The following is a 16617-nucleotide window of genomic DNA, read 5'->3' as shown; positions in this document are numbered from 1 at the left end:
ACTATACAATTCCTTTCTGCATTCAATGAATATTTATTGAGTATTTGCTTTGGGCATTAGCACTGCTGGTGAGAACACAAAAATGAGCAAGACATAGCTTTACTATCTCATAGTATTGGTAAGACATACACAAGTACCTATGAGAATATATAACACTTATACAATGCTTGCCTTACTAGGAGAGCCAAGCACTGTACCAAGTACTTCCTAGGTATTGATTGGTTTAATCCTTCCAATAACCCAGTGAGCTAAGCCCCCTCTTTTTTTTCAGATGAGGAATCTAAGGCTCAGAAATCTTAAATAATTTGCCCATTTATCTATTTAGTAAGTGACAGAGCGGCCTTATTCCAGAACCCATGTGCTTAACCACTGTGCTTCACTGCTTCCTAATTTGATTCAAGACAGTTTGAGTTCAGTATTAGAAGTGCAAATAAAGTGGTATATGGGCTCAAACAAGTGAGAATTTGCTTCTCAAAGTTCAGTGAGGGAAGTGTGTGGGCTTTCAGGTTAGGCAGAGCTGGGAAAATTACTTAACTTCTGTTAGCCTCAGTTGCCTCATCTGTAAAATGGGGATGATAAGGAGTAGGACTACTTCATAGGTGTGAGGATTAAATGAGTTAATGCATGTGAAGCATTTAGAGCAGTGTTTGACACGCAGCACATGCTCAATAAATTTTAACGACATCCTCCTCCTCCTCCTCTGTGGGGACAGGAAGAGAGGAATGGGCTGCAACAGGATTGCACTTTGAGTCTTCAGTGGCTGAACCTGCAGGCTGAAAGTTGGGTTTTAATGAAAACACTAATTCTAAGAGTTATGTGCACCCCACTGTTCATAGCAGCACTATTTACAAATGCCAAGATATGGAAGCAACCTAAGTGTCCATCAACAGATGAACAAAGAAGCTGTGATATATATATAGACAATGGAATACTACTCAGCCATAAAAAGGAATGAAATCTTGCCATTTGCAACAACAGGGATGGTCCTGGAGGGTGTTACACTTAGTGAAATAAGACAGGGAAAGACAAATACTGTATGATATCACTTATGTGTGAAATCTAAAAAATAAATGAATATATGTAGCAAACAGAAACAGACTCACAGATATAAAGAACAAACTAGCGGTTACCAGTGGGGAGAGGGTGGGGGGAGGGGCGAGATGGGGTAGGGAATTAAGAGGCACCAACTACTGGGTATAAAATAAATAAACTACAAGGATATATTGTACAGCACAGGGAATATAGCCAATATTTTATAAGTTTAAATGGAGTATAACCTATAAAAATGTTGAATCACTATGTTGTACACCTGAAACTAATATAATATTGTAAATTAGCTATACCTCAACAAAAAAATTTTAAAAAAAGAAGTTTCGGTTGTAAATTGCCAGAGGGGATCCCTTTTCGAGTTGACTTTGAAGCAAGCTGAGCTCTATGTAGAGCAGCCAAATGAAAGTCACTAAAATATCTCCTTGCTTGAAAGGGCGGAGCTTGCTATTACTTTGCGGAATAGGACATACCTCATAGGACTACTATCATAATACCATACCTGGGAGGCAAAACCTCAAAGTACTATCATGCATTAACTCCCTGGATCAAGTGCGTTCATCAGATTAGCCCCAGCAGAGATTGGTGCTTTGGGGGAATAAGATAGTGAACAGTTCTGATGGCTACTAAGAAGACAGGTGTGGGTGGAACAGGGCAAAGACAGAGCCGTTCCTTCCTGATCAGTTCCAAGAGGTCAGAGGCCAGAGCCGAAAGGTGGGTGGGTGGGGGAACATATCAGGAAGAGGAGAAAACTAACACTGAATGAGCAACTACCGTGGGCTGGGACCTGTGCTAAGTACTTTACGTGCATTATTTTGTTTAATCTCCCAACATAATAAGGTAGGTACTATTATTACCCTCACTTAGTAACTGAAGAAACTTAGGCTCAGAGAGGTTAGATAACTTGCCCAAAGTCACACAGCTGAGGACTGAGATTGAGGGGCAGGATTTGAATTCAGTTATTTGAAATTCCAAAAGTTGAGTTCCTTCTAATACACCACACTGCTCATTCAAACCCAGAGGACAGGGAGCCAGACGAGTCAACCAAGCAGCAGTGGCTGGTGGTGATGACATACATAGGACACTAAGCAGAACTGAATAGCTTGTGCGCAGCGCAAACGAGGGCAACAAGTCACAGGCTGGCTTCACATAGGTCAGCTATCTCATCTCTGTCCCCAACAGTACACTGAATTCTACCCCTTGTCCCCAGAATTGCCCCTGAGCTTGACTGGAAACTGAGTCTTGCCCCTCACCACAGGCCTGAGCCCCAAGCGCAGCAATGCACTTTACAGACACTGCTGCCTCAGGGCAGGAAGGTGCGGATGGCTTCCTGCCCCTCCTCCCCACTCTTGGAGACACACCTTTAAACGTTGATTCTGCTGATATTAACTCAATGGTGTCATCTTCCTGAAAAAAGCACACAGTTCTACCAACAGTTACTCATCTCTTCAACAAGCAGTCTCCAAGTGCCAACTTTATGCCAGGCACTGCGCGAGTTGCTATCATTCCTGTGACCTTCAAGTCTATAGCGGGTGGAGACAAGTATAAAAACCGGTCATTTGAATATGCTATTGAGATATACGGGAGCCCACAGGGATTTCAGAGTGACCAATCAGAGTTGCATCCCTTGCCTCACAGGCCTTGGTTCCGGAATGGGTACCCTGGTGGTGGACCCTCTCTACGGGCCCACAGAACATGGCGTGCAGATACACAGGTGCAGGCCAGAATCACTGCCAATGAAAGTTACAGCCATAGCTGTTATGAGGAAGACAGTCACCATGGGCAAGAGCAGCCTGAGAAAGGAGAAAGATGAGATCTTGGATCTAGGACTGGAACAATGGATGCAGTTTGGTTAAATGGAGAGAAGGATTAGATTAAAACATAATTCTCCCACATGGTCAGCTCTTTAAATCTTGTTTTAAATACATGCCTTCTGTTTACTAAGAGTTGCTTGCCTTAGGGGCTTCCCTGGTGGCGCAGTGGTTGGGAGTCCGCCTGCCGATGCAGGGGACACAGGTTCATGCCCCGGTCCGGGAGGATCCCACATGCCGCGGAGCGGCTGGGCCCGTGAGCCATGGCCACTGAGCCTGCGCGTCCGGAGGCTGTGCTCCACAACGGGAGAGGCTGCAACAGTGAGAGCCCCGCGTACCACAAAAAAACAAAAAAGAGTTGCTTGTCTTAAATTTGTATTGGGTTTGCCTTTGTATGTTGTTCCCTTGCACATTTTGAAAACTAAGTAAGGTGGGAAGAAGAATTACAGAAAAAAGAATGACTGGGGTGCTCTCCCCCAGCATTGTCCAATAGAACTTAGTGCAATAATTGAAAGGTTCTATTCTGTGCTGTCCAATTCAGTGGCCCCTAGCTGCAGGTGGCTACTGAGCAATTGAAATATGGCCAGTGCAGCAGAGGAAATGAAGTTTTCATTTTATTTTAAATGTTGTTAGTATCAGTCATATTGGAAAGGGCAGCCCTTAAACCACTTAGCAAATAGCCTATACACAGCCTGGTAAAGGAGCGATTAAATATGAACGCTTCTAGGAACCTACTTATGGGGGCGCTCGTTTGCAAATGTATGGGCTTGTTCAGTCAGGGAGTGGAGGATCATGGCTCCTAAAAACCACCCCTCAAGGGTTGATACCTTATTTACACAGTGCCTTCAGATACATTATCTCATTCAATCCCATAACAACCCTGAAGGGGGTAGCACAGGAGATCATCATCCCCAGGAGATGCAGCAAACTTAGGTGACAACAGCAAGGCCCTGAGGCAGGTGAGAGTGGAGACTAGAGGTCCGGTGTTTCTCCTCCTGGGTGGAAGACTCTTTCCAGGGGGCAGCAGAGGGGGAATGATGTCACACTACTAATGCCCACTGCTCACCGCCTGGGCCTCACGGATGAAGAGAGATGCTCTGCCTTCCATGCCACTGCCTTTTTCCTACTGGACTGGGGCTAATGCGGACATAGGCTATGAACAAGAACCCTATCTTATCCCCTTCCCACTACCTTGATTTAGGCAATAGGAATGGTTTTGAAAATTTCATTTATATATTCAAAATTATGTCGGGAGCACCAACCATGCCCCAGACATGCCTCTAGTTCTGGGGTTACAGCTGTGAACAAAGCAGAGATCCCTGCTATGGAGACTGATAAAAAATTGTGCATATGCTGGATTGCTGTAACATTTCAAAAACATGTTAAGTCTACTGTGGGCTCTCACATCTTTAATGGTACACACACACTCTCCAATGTAAAATTTTTTTGTGTAAATCTGGACTCGCACTTCAAGCAAACTGCCTGGCTGGCTGAAATGTGGAAACACCTTTCAATTCAGTCTTTTAACATGTGTTGAGTGCCACCTATGTGCAGAGCCCGATATTGGGGACTTTGGAGAGAGGCAGAAGAATGAGAAGACAAGGTCCTATCTTAGGGGCTTCCCCGTGCGGTGAAAGAGGCAGCTCCTTCTCTTGGGAGCTCCGAGGCTGTAGGAGCTGACAGCCTAGTCTGGGAAGGCAAAAAACTTCAGGACCCACTTTCAGAGGGGAATCCCAAGTACATGCAAAAATGAATCCAGCCTAGACTGTTTGGAGTTGGGTAAATGGTCCCTTGTCGTGATGATGGGGAACAAGAGAGGGGATGCCATAGGAGCTGCTGCATGTCCCGACAGCGAGGAGGAACCCAGGAGCAGCCTCTCCTGGATTGTTATCCTGGCAAGTCTTCTGGATGAGATGGGATTGGAGGTGCTGCTGTAAGAATGAAGAGGTCTGTGGAGGGATGGGGTGGGGTGGGGGCATTCCAGGTAGAGGGTGCCTCCTGGGGGATGGTAGGAGAAATGGGGGCGCTGGGCACAGTTCAAACCCAGCTGAAGATGCAGAGGAGAGAGGAGGGCCAGTGTGTGAGGGTCTCGGCTAAGTCCTTGCGGCTGCGGAGCGGCGGTGGGGAAGGACCGGGTCAGAGGTAGCGGGGGTGAGTGGGGGCAGCGCCCAGGTTTCTTGACAGCTGTTAAGGAAGCGTGGCGACAAAGGGTTAAGTGTGCCCCTCCACCGCCCCAAATGCTTCCTGTGTTTGAAATCCTTCAGGTCTCCAAAACCCTCTGGCCCCCGGCCAGGCGGGCATTGTCCGGGGAGCGCTTGTGGGCTGTCAGAGTGGCCTCGCAGCCTTTGTTGTGGGACCACCTCGAGGTTCCCTCTCGCGCCCTGGCTGCGGCTGCCCAGTGCGTGCCGGGAGGGGGGCGGTGCGGGAGGCTTGCTCCCTCTCCCTCTTCCCGGCCCCCCCTCTAGCCCTCCCGATGACCACATGACCAAGTGGGCTCGCGGCCAAGCCACAGGCTACAAAATGCAGCCCCTGGAGTGAGCGGGGCGCATTCCCGCTGGCAGTCTGAGCCACGGGCCGTTGGAGCCGCAGCCGAGCCGCCAGCCACTTGGAACGAGCTCGCCGCCGCCCCCGGAGCCGCCGAGGCCAGCTGGGCGGCGCTGCCCCGCGGCGGGAGAGAGGAGGCTGCAGGAGAGAGGAGGCGGCGGCCGGCCAGCCCGCGGCGCGGCTCGGGGCGTACCGTCTCGCGGCCCGGGAGCCACGCGAGCTTCGCGCCCGCACGCACGAGCCGCGACTCGCGCCTCCCTCGGCCTCCGGCCTCTCCGCCCCCACCCCCGCCCCCGCCCCCTGGCCAGGGCCGCGCGGCGGCGGCGGCGGCGGCGGCGGCGGCGGCCAGAGGAGCAGCATGAATCTGCGGCTCTGCGTGCAGGCGCTCCTGCTGCTCTGGCTCTCCTTGAGCGCGGTGTGTGGAGGTGAGTGCGCGCCCTCCCGCTCGCCCGCGGCCCCCTCGCCGCTCTCCAGGGCTGCAGCCCACGCGCTCCCCGCCCTCCGCCCCGAAGATCGCGCTCTCTCCGCCTCCCGGGAGCCGGGCGCGAGCCGTGCAGAAGCCGCCACGCGCCGGGCCGCCGACGGACAGGGCGCCCGGGGCCAGGGACCCGCCGGCCGCGGGCATCGCTCCCTGCGGGGTGCTTGGCTCAGCTCGGCTCGGCCTGGGGCATCACCTTCCGGCGCCTGGCCCCTCCCGGCCGCCCCTCGCAGTCCGAGGAGCTCAGGGCCGCAGGCGTGCGCTCCGTGTCCCGCGCCCCGCTCCCCACGTGGTGGAGGGTATGGGGGGGGCACGTCCTGCTCCTTGGAGGGAACTGACCTGAGGCCGGTGGGTTGGGCTCCTGCGTGGAAAGTTAGGGGCCGCCGGCCGGTCCGGGGGCGCGGGCCACTGGGGGATGATGATGTGCCAAGATGCAGACGTGACACTTGTTGCATAGGCAGGAGCGCGCCGCGGGGGAGGCGGCGTGGAGCCCAGCTGTGGTTCCTTTCAGCCTGCAAGTGAGCAGAGGCAGCCTCCCCCGGGCTGGGCCGGGCAGGGCCAGGTCAGGCTGGCCTCCTCCCTCACCCCCAAGTCCTGTCTGGTCTGCTCTCCTGCTCCCACACAGAAGGCTCTCCCAGAGGCCTGCGTCCCACCCCAGGGACTTGGTTCTTTGAGATCCTGGCTCCGGTCCCCCCTCTGACCCAGGCATGGTCATGCTTCACCTCAGTCCCCTTGTCTCCAGGCACCAAACCAGGAAACAGCACCTGACCCGATACCTCCATGCAGCTGGCCCTCACCTGCACCACACCCCCACCTGGCATACTTGGCACTGACTGGTGCTCCCTTGCCCTCCCCAAGCCTGGTCCCCACCCACATCCCAGCAGTCCCAGTCCGGGCTCCCTGTCCTCTGTGCGTCAGTGTCTCCTGTGGCTGCCAGCTCCCACCTCCAGCTGCCACAGTCCTGTGATCTGACTGTCACTGCTGCCGGCCTGGCAACACAGAATAGGAAGGCCAAGACCAGGTGGACTAATGCCAGTGCCAGGCTTGGACTTATGGGGAGGTGGGAGCAGGGGGAAGGAGAGAGCAGGGCAGCAAGTGTCCTAGAGGAAGGGCCCAAGGCCGTACTTTGTTCCAGACCCTCCAGAACAGGATGCAGCCCGGGAGCCTCTGAGGGGCCTGGTGGGGCTTCCACCTCTCTTTGTAGGTCACCTCCTTTCTCCGCTCTTGCCTTTGGCACTGCCCTGGCCCGGGGAGCCCTGCCCGGCTTCTTGGGAAGGCGCACTGGCTGGGTCTGGCACTACCTGCCTTTAGCTAGCTGTCCAGTGATCTCTCTCTTCAGGCCCAAGCCCTGGCTCAGCCACCTCACTGGTAAGAAGGAAGCAGGCTTTTTCCTCAGAAACTCCTGTCAGGCAGGCAATGGCAGAAAGAGAGCCAAAGATAGGAATGAAGGACACCGCACGGGCCTGCCCTCCTGGAGCCTGCCATCCAGGGCAGTTGGCGAGATAAGACACCCACGGGACACCACCACTGGCAAACAGTGGTGCAGAGAGGGCATCCCAGAGGAAGCTGGGCCTACCTGATCTGCGCACTTGCGGCTTCCCCAGAGCCTACGGGGAGACCCTTGGCTAACTGGCCCGCACCCGGACCCTTTCAGGGTCCAGCTGTTGGGGCATTATGGGTAAAGGGGGAGCCGGTTTCAAGGGGAGGGGACGCCGCATCTGGCTCAGACCCTACCGCGCCCTGCTTCATTCACCCTTTGCATTAGGTCACCTATCTCCACAGCCGGATCCGGGTAAATTCGTTGCCCTCACATTTATGCTTAAGCCTAGCACTGGAAACTTCCAAAGCTCCCCCTGCCTCTCCACCTCCCCCTGCCACGTCCCCCCACCCCACCCCCGTCCTGTCCTGGGGCCAAGGGGGCCACCTCTGTGGGTCTGGGGACACATGTCCTGCTCCTCCTGCCTCCTGTCCTGGCTCAGAACAAGGGACCTTTTCGGAACCACCTTGCCCTTGGCCCGGACTTGCATGCTCTCCCCAGCCAGAGTCCCCGGTCAGCTCCAGGCCTGAAATCCGTGCTTCCTCATGACGCGCCGTGTCCTGACTTGGAATGCGCTCCCGCCACCACACACAGACCCCTCCACTGCCTCCTGACCTGGGATACACTTTGCTCTTGAGTCTGAGAGCTGCTGGGCCGGGGCCAGGTAGCCCTTGGTCTTTGTCTGAGCACCTCTGTGTCTTTCCTTGTCCCCCTCCTGCCCTTCCCCGGCCCCAGCTGAGGCCTGCAGCCACAATGACAGTGTGAGGACAGCTTCCTGGACCCCTCCCACTCAGGGAGGGGGCATCTCCACTCCGTCCCCAATGCCTCAGAACTAAGCACCCAGGTAACCTGAGTCAGGCCTCTCAGCGGCAAAGGACTAATGCAGGTGACGCGGATGACCAGGCTGCCAGGGCGTGATGTGTCCACAGCAGCACGGCTGGCGTGGGAAGACGGCTCAGGGCACTGGGCTGGGCAGACAAAGGAGGGGCGCTTCATCCTGGAGACATATGCAGGACCCCAGAGCAGTGGAGGGGGCATAGCCAGTGCCACCAGGGCACTTGTATGGGCTTTTAAAGCAATCACAAGACAGGCCGGACAGCAAGAGGGAAGAAAAAAAGATGTTTCATTCCTAGTGAGGATGGCGTGTTCCTGAGAAGCGGCACACACCTCTTTGTGAACGGGCAGGGCTGGCGTTTAGATTGTGTGAAAAGCAAGCCCTGTTTACCCCTGACTGCGCTTCACGGTGGAGATGCTGTAGCTTCACTGCTGATGGCGCTTCGGTCCCTCTAGGCTCGCGACTCTTTGCGGGATTGCCCCAGCCTTCCCGTAAGTAGCAGATGCGTTAGAGGAAAATATTTAAGTACACTGGGGATGGCCCGTTTCTACAGGGGAATTCTTTTGTATCACTGCCGGGACCTCTGCAGTGATGAGAATCAAAAGCCTCTGATTTGTCCCTTTGGACAGGACAAAGCCAGGGTTTCAGGTGTCAGCTTATCTTAGGGTGAACCAGACTCAGAATCAAAAGTAGGAAACAGGTGGATGATGGAATCAGGGTGGGGGAGGAACTGCAGACTTCCGGCTACAAGGAGGAGAGTGAGCCCCCCCATCCAGTGGGATGCAAGGTGCCAGGGGCTTCTGGGTGACTGCTCTCCAGGGCCTGGCTGAGAGCTCGGTCAGCTTAGGTAGCTCTTCTCTGCAGCCCTAGAGTCCAGACGTCCCGCTGACCAGAGTCTGAGCCCACCAGCCGTGTTCCTCATCCTGGCTCTGGGCCTCCCCTGTCTCTTAGGGACCCCTCCCCCCAACAGCCCGCCCTCCCTGACTGCTACCACCACTCACAGTCCTGGGTCTCAGCATTTGCAGAGGATACCCTCCCCATCTGGGCACTGTGCCTGTCTTCTCATGCCTGCTGTTACCCCTGGGGCCATAGCCTGTGCCATTGGCCATCCCTGCAACACAAGAACCAAGACCCCACCGACACCTTCAAGGCCCTTAGGGTCCTTCCTTTTGCCTGGCCACACCCTCAGCACAGTCCTTTTCGTCCTGAGAGTTTCTCTGGTACCAACTTCTCATCAGTATCGTTCCTGTCCTCTTGAGAGGGCAGAACAGCCTTGAGGGGCCTCCAAAACACAAGGCAGAAGCTGAAGCAGCTGCGGTGGGGAGCTTAGTGAAGGGGCTTCCCTCCTCTCCCTCCCCGGCGCAGCCCCTTTGCAGATAGCACTCAGAGGGTAGCCCTATGACAGGCGAAAGCAGCCTCCTTGCCCCTGTCCGTACCTACTGCCCCAAAGTGCAAACACAACTCGTGTTTTAATTTACATTAGGTGATGGGTTTAGGGGAGGAACTGACACAGTAACCCACCCCCGACCAGAAGAAGCATGACGGGTGGCTGGTAAACAGAGGGGTCCTAATGGGCCTGTGACGTTCTCTCTGGGAGGGAGGGTGGAGGGCTAGAGAGTGTGTGCGCGCGTGTCTGGGCGAGAGAGCGTGGACAGCAGCAGGCGCCAGGGGCCTGGGCAGGGAGGGCCCTAAGGACAATCCTTGCCTGAGTTTGGCCCAAGAGGAGGATAAATGCCTGGAAACTGTGTGCAAGTGGAGGAGGAATCACAAGAGTCAAACAGCCAAGGAAGGAACTGGAGCGTGGGGATGCTGGAGGCAGGGAGGAAGGAAAGGAAGAGCCGCCAGGGGTATGGTTGGGGGGCGAGCAGCCAATGGGTGGTTATATGGAAACTGTGAGCTAGTGGTGGAGACTCCTGGATGGATGGAAACAGGTTTCGAGAGACAGGGATATAGCTGGAGGCAAACCCGATGGTGTGGGGAGAGGGAGGCTGGGATTCATGATCACTGGCCTCAGAAGCTGTATTTCTGCAGACCAGCCCCATCCCGGGCATCGCACAAGCACTCTGCCTGTCTGCCTCCTGCCCAGCACCATCGCATCTCCCTGCTCTGCTTGCCTCCGGCGGCTGGCTTGTCTGTGAAGCGCCAGCTCGCCTGACCTGGCTGGACTGCAGCCTCCATGAGAGGTGGCTGAGAGCTCGGTCAGCTTAGGTAGCTCTTCTCTGCAGCCCTAGAGTCCAGACGTCTCGCTGGCCAGAGTCTGAGCCCACCAGCCGTGTTCCTCATCCTGGCTCTGGGCCTCCCCTGTCTCTTAGGGACCCCTCTCCCCAACAGCCCGCCCTCCCTGACCGCCACCACCACTCACAGTCCTGGGTCTCAGCATTTGCAGAGGATACCCTCCCCATCTGGGCACTGTGCCTCTCTTCTCATGCCTGCTGTACCGCTGGGGCCTCATCGTGTGTCTTTCCCTCATCGCACCCAGGAACACCCAGCGCCACTTGGATTCTATTGGCAGGGCCTGGTCTGGCATCAGGAGGCTTCTCCTCTAAGCCAGATGTGGACAGATGTAGAGAAGAGCCCCCTAGAGCAGAAAAGGAGCCAGCTGGGATTGGAATGGAAGGAATTTGCATGAGGCACAGGATGAGGGTATGATCTAGGGGTGAAAGGAGTAGGGCAATGGGGGGGCAATACTAGCAGCCCACCCCCTTCCCGATGCACTTGCTGCTTCAGGTGACGTTCACTCATTTGTTTACTCATTCATTTGTACAGTATTTCTTGGCCTCTGAATCTGGTCACAGGCTGACTAGATCCCAGCATAAGGCACAGAGTCAGAGATTCGCCCCCACGCCCCGCAAACAGTCCCCCAGCCACACCCACAGGGAGGCCACAGGAACAAGTGAGCCCCAAGATGGCCAAACACTGATGAGATGCCCAGGGGTGAGCTATGAGAGCTCTAGTACTCAAAAGTGGGTCACCTGCGTATCAAAGGATGTACAATGACATCATGTTCCAGATTTGCTTTAAAATATCTCTGCAAAGAAAGAAACAGAACCAAAGCATATGTAACTCCATCTGGATAACTGTCGAATCTGGGTGATAGGCACGTGACGGGGGGAGTTGTTTTCATTGAAATATTGTGTGTTTGAAATGTTTTAAGTGTATCAGTCACAAGGGTGCAGTGGGAAGTTATTGTCTGCTGTGCCCCAGCCTGAGTGCAGGCATGATACCCCAAGCTGCACCCCCCGATGATGTTCTGAGCACAGAACATGTTTGTGCCCATCAGAAACATGATAGGACTGTCAAAAGGACATCTAGTCAGGTGTATAATTTGTAAATGTGAGTAGTGGGCTCTGTTTGCCCCAGGAAAGTGTAAACATTGCAAGTGGTTCATCGGTTCACTGATTGGAAGAGGAAAAACAAAAGCTCTGAGAGCGCCACCTCATGAAGAGGCTGCCCCTCCTCTGGGGCCCTGGCCCATCTGCATCAGCCTTTGGGATGACAGGCTTTCTCCTTCCTGCAGGGCCCCTGCTGCAGACTTCTGACGGGAAGGGGATGGAGGAAGGCACCATCCGCCACCTGGTGCAGCCCAGAGGGCCGAGGAGCGGCCCAGGGCCCTGGCAGGGAGGTCGGAGGAAGTTCCGCCGCCAGCGGCCGCGCCTCTCCCATAAGGGCCCCATGCCTTTCTGAAGCAGGTACTTGAGCCTCTGGTCAGTGGGCGGCACAGAAAGGGCAGGGGAGGAACAGCCTGGAAGCCGGGTGGCCCTGCTGCTTACCGCTGGCCAGACACCTGCACCAGGCAGTGCCGGCCCCATGCATAACACCGGGGCTTACAGAGCACCTTCAGTTTAGACAGGAGACCAAGGCCGGAGAGGGGCTTGACGCTCCCCAGGAGTTAGGTGCTGGCTCCCCTCCACGCTGCTGCCTAGGGTTGGGCTGGCTGGCCCAGCTGGAGTGTTCTGGAGGGCCTTGACGAGCTGGGGAGAGGTGCCCCAGGGTATCTGTGCAGGTGTGCAGTGTGGACCCTCACCGGGGCGGGAGGGAAGGCAGGGATCCTTGGGGGTAGCCGCTAGCAGAGAACGGGAAGAGAGCTGCCGGGAGATGTGGGAAGGAGAGAGCAGGGCCTGAGCCTGCCCCTGAGGCCTGGCCTGCTGTCCTTCCCCCTGTCGCCGGGACAGGGTGGCACCGACTCAGTAGCCTGGGGCTTTAGGTTCAGGCTTGTGGGGAGGGCGGGTGAAGGCCGTCTCCTCTCCTGTCCCAGGCGGTTCCTTTGACCTAGGACACGTCAATGACCCCTCTCTGGTCATTTTTCCTCTTTAGGACTGAAGGGGCCACCACGTGTCCGCCCCCCGTGATTCTCTCTACCCCTCCGTCGATCGGCCTGCTTCTCTGGAGCCCTCCCATCCGTTCGCCTCATCTGGCCCCTGTTCTAGCTGCTGACGGTCCGGCTCTTCTCCCCCACCAGCCTCCCCGAATGGATTGGCGTGCTCCTGCCCCTAGCAAGGACCCATTCAGTGCCCCCTCGTGACTTGGGAGACCCTGCACTGGAAGGCCGTCCTTCCTCTCCGCAGCCCTCCCTCTGCTCTAGTCCCTACCTCTTGTGTCCAATACCCTAACATCGAACCCTTCTCTGGGCCCTTCCTGCCTCAGGTATGCCCTGGGGGCTGGGTGGAACCCGCCCTTCTTTAATGGGCTCCAGCAGATTCCACGGTTTCGCATCAGCACTTCCCCCCCAGGCCTCCAGAGGGGCATAGAGAGCGGAGCAATGAGAGACTCCAGTGAGAGGGACGGGGTCATTGGGATGCAGACAGGGTGCCTTGGGGGCATGGGAACGGGGGCTTGGCGATCTGGCGAAGGGGGAGTGAAGCAGCGGAGAAGAGGAGGAATAGCTACTGTGGCCTCTTCCTCATCCCCATGTTTGGCCCGGTTGAGGAAGAGGTGAAGGAGAGGGGCCGCGAAGTACTTTGTCACTTCTCTCGCCTCACTGTGCCGCCTAGCAGTCCCTCCCACTCACTCCCGCCCCCGCCCCCCCCAGTTGGTTCAAGCTCCAACTCAGGAGGGGAGGGTATGCGCCTCAGGTGGCTCTGTACCCTCCCAGGAGCAAAAGCCAACTAGGATGATTGGTTTTGCCAAGAATCACAGACGATCAGAGCCAAAAGGAACTTGGAGTTCACTTAGCGCCACCTCCTTATGCAAACTCCTGCAGAAACGGAGGCTCGGAGAGGGATGGTGACCTGCCCAGTGCCACTGCAGAGCCAGCACGAGGGCCCAGGTCTCCGAACTCCCACATGATGATGCCCTCTTCTTGACGATGTCTTCCAAACCCATTAAGTGCCTTTTCCCGGGGTTGGGGCTGGGGGTGGCCAGGAAGGGAGAGGGGGCCGGCTGTGAACTGCCCCATGGTGGGACGGAGCTGTTCCCTCCTCCCTGGCCTGCCCCTTCTGGTCCATTCCCCAACCCGGCCTGGAAAGTTCCGTGACTGGCCAGCTGCCCCAATTCCTTGCAGCACTCCCAGACCCTGGGTATTTTCATAGGGGCAGCTCGGGCACCGAGACTACCAGGAATCAGGAGGTGGCCTTAACCAATTGGACTCAATGGCTTTCCCTTCACGTTGACTGGACCTTCTTCTCCCAGTGGCCTTTCCCTGAGGAGGCAGGGAGTGGGGAGAAGAAGAAGGAAACAAAGAAGGAAGGAAGGGAGGGGGGAAGGAAGGAAGGAAAGATGGGAGGAAGTGTAGATCTCAGCAGGCTTTCTTCTCAAAGGCCTCGTGGGAGGGAGAAAAGGGAAGACAGGAGCCTGATGGCCACCTATGTACGTGTGGGGCAGGGGGAGTCACGGCCCCCGGAGTCCCAGAGCAACCCCAACGTTTGCCTACCCGCCCCTCCCCCTTCCCTCCACTGCTGCTAACGCTGCTGCTACTGCTGCTTTAAGGCCACCCTGGGGAGCCAGGCTGGGCACCTGCCACCCCCCCAAACGCCCCTCAGCCCAGAGTGGGGTCTGGCCAGTGTCCAGAAAGCCTCTTCTGCCACGGATGTCCCCACTGGGGCTGGGCTTTCTTCCCCCTCTTCCTTTCTGCATCTCCTGTCGCATCGGTTGCCCAGCCCAGGGGGAAGGGCGTGGGTGGGCTGTGGGCAGCGGGAGAGGGACGGCTGGGAAAGTCTGGAGACACAGGGCAGTGGAGGTGCTGAGGGGCCATCTTATTTAAAGTGGTTGTCTATGATTCTTCTACTAATTTATACAAAGTTATTAAGGCGCTTTTCATTAAGAAATCGTCCCTTTCCCCTAATTGTGTTCACTGTGTTTGTAAAGATTGTTCGGTGTAAATATGTCTTTATAATAAAGAGTTAAAAGCTGACAATTCGCCCTTACTCTTGGAGGTCACGTTCAGGAAGGGCACACGTCTCTGCTGAGATCCATGGCCGGCCGCCGCCCCCCCCCCCCCCCCCCCCCGCCCCATGCCCATGAACTTCATGTGCAGGGAGGGAAGTGTCTGCCTCCTAAATCGGTTCCAGGTCCAATGGCTTCAAACTAATTTGCCGCAAACTCACAAAAGGAATCCCTGTGCTTAATGACCAGTTCACATAAAATGCAGTCCACTTTTAAGTGTTTTGGCATCTGAGTGTCCTAATTTTGGTTTTTTTTGCAGTGTCCTTTGAAGGATCTTTAAAAAAATTTATTTAAGAACATTCTGATTAAAGGTGGGCTTTCTACTAAAAATTGTTTTATATCTTTGGTGTGTGTCTTCTTCTATTTTTATCTTCTGACGGGAAGGGGATGGAGGAAGGCACCATCCGCCACCTGGGACTTTGTAGCCAGTTACCGTTCTTGAGAAATGTTCTGTTTCCTGCAATAAATACATTTGGTAATGACTTCGTATGTGTTTCACAAAGTAGAGTTGCTTGATGCACGAGATAGCCTGAGAAATAAAATGCAAGGAGTTCGATGCAGTTCTGCCCCATCTGTCTCACCTCTTCACGCTTGTCAAAACGCCAACATCTTGGAGAACAGGAAGGAACGTTGCGTACATGCTAATTTGGTTAATCAACTCATTAGGTGCACACAGGTATACACGGTTCAGAGTATAACCCAGCAGAAAGGAGACAGGAGTGATCCAAAAGGTGCATTCGCTAAGTCTTGTGGGAAATTCTACAGATCTGACGAGTATTCAGTTCTAGAAATATACGATTTGAAGACAGGGTCTTCAGACACTTGCTAAAAAGTCATGAAACTGCTCAATGAAAGATAAAATAGAAAATGCCGCCCACAAGCTACACAACAATCTTATCATTGACAAAATGTTGCAGATTGTGACATAGTGATTTAAAAATATGACATTGTGTTGGAAGTGCCTCTTAGGAAAATTGGTACAAAAATGCCTTCTTTCAAAATTACTACTTTGACTTTTAGGCAAGCTGGTTGTCAGAGGAACTGGTTTTAGGCAAGGAGGTTTTGGGTGGGCTGGCTTTATGCTGATTGGTCCGTTATGGCCCTAATCACCCCCAAAGCTCTAATTTCACAAGAAACCAAGGAGAAGGGGGCGGAGGCAGGGCAGGGCAACTTAATACCGATCCGTGAGTGTGTAGCCCTTTAACAGTTTACAGAGCTCTTTTTAAAAAATATCAACTCATTTTATTATCCTAACAACTGAGCGACACAGATCCCCGTTTTACAAATGAGAAAACAGGCTAAGAGAGTTGAAGCAACTTGCCCAAAGGCTCACAGCCAGTGAGTGAATCTAAAATCTGGACTTTGAATTCTAGAATGTAAACTCTTTCTATGGTACTATGGAAGGTCCCCTAATTAGAGAGAAGACTTAAGTACAAAATGTACTTAAATCCCAGTAAGTGCACTGGAAATAGATGGCGTGGTGTGGACTGGTGGGATCAGAGAAAGGCTCACAGAGACACCAGCTTTACACCGGCCCCAGAAGACCCAGTTGCCTTTGGTTAAGTTGGCAGGAGGATGGTGCACAGTAGATGTGGGGACAAGGAAGGGGAGTTGCCACCAGGGTTCTCCAGGCATATGTAGTCACGGTATGCAAGTGGGTGGAGGCAAGTCTGACCTCCTTGGGGCAGAGGATGAGGGGAAGGAAAGCTGGTGGCTTTCTGTAAAGATAATTAGACATCAAACCAAAAGAAGGCAGGACATATGGGTTGCCACCATCTGGAGATATCTTGACCAAATAAATACAATAGAATCAGAGTAGGGGGCTGTGGGTTCTTTTGTTGTTGTTTTTGTTTTGCGGTACGCGGGCCTCTCACTGTTGTGGCCTCTCCCGTTGCGGAGCACAAGCTCCGGACGTGCAGGCTCAGCGGCCATGGCTCACGGGCCCAGCCGCTCCGCGACATGTGGGATATTCCCGGACCGGGGC

The 16617-nt window shown here is 54.6% G+C and overlaps 1 protein-coding gene across 1 annotated transcript; it reads left to right on the top strand.

Moving 5' to 3' along the window:
* Window positions 1–5424: 5424 nt before the first annotated feature.
* Window positions 5425–13996, top strand: APLN (apelin). Its single transcript, XM_004280529.3, has 3 exons — window positions 5425–5827; window positions 11770–11941; window positions 12567–13996. Exons 1-2 carry the CDS (start codon window positions 5761–5763, stop codon window positions 11934–11936), a joined length of 234 nt encoding a protein of 77 aa, XP_004280577.1. The 5' UTR covers window positions 5425–5760; the 3' UTR covers window positions 11937–11941; window positions 12567–13996.
* The last annotated feature ends 2621 nt before the right edge of the window (window positions 13997–16617 follow it).

The sequence above is a fragment of the Orcinus orca genome, chromosome X, assembly GCF_937001465.1.
Source record: "Orcinus orca chromosome X, mOrcOrc1.1, whole genome shotgun sequence".
NCBI lineage: Eukaryota > Metazoa > Chordata > Mammalia > Artiodactyla > Delphinidae > Orcinus > Orcinus orca.
Note: the sequence above shows the minus strand (reverse complement) of the source record. Positions and strands in the feature narration are given on the sequence as shown.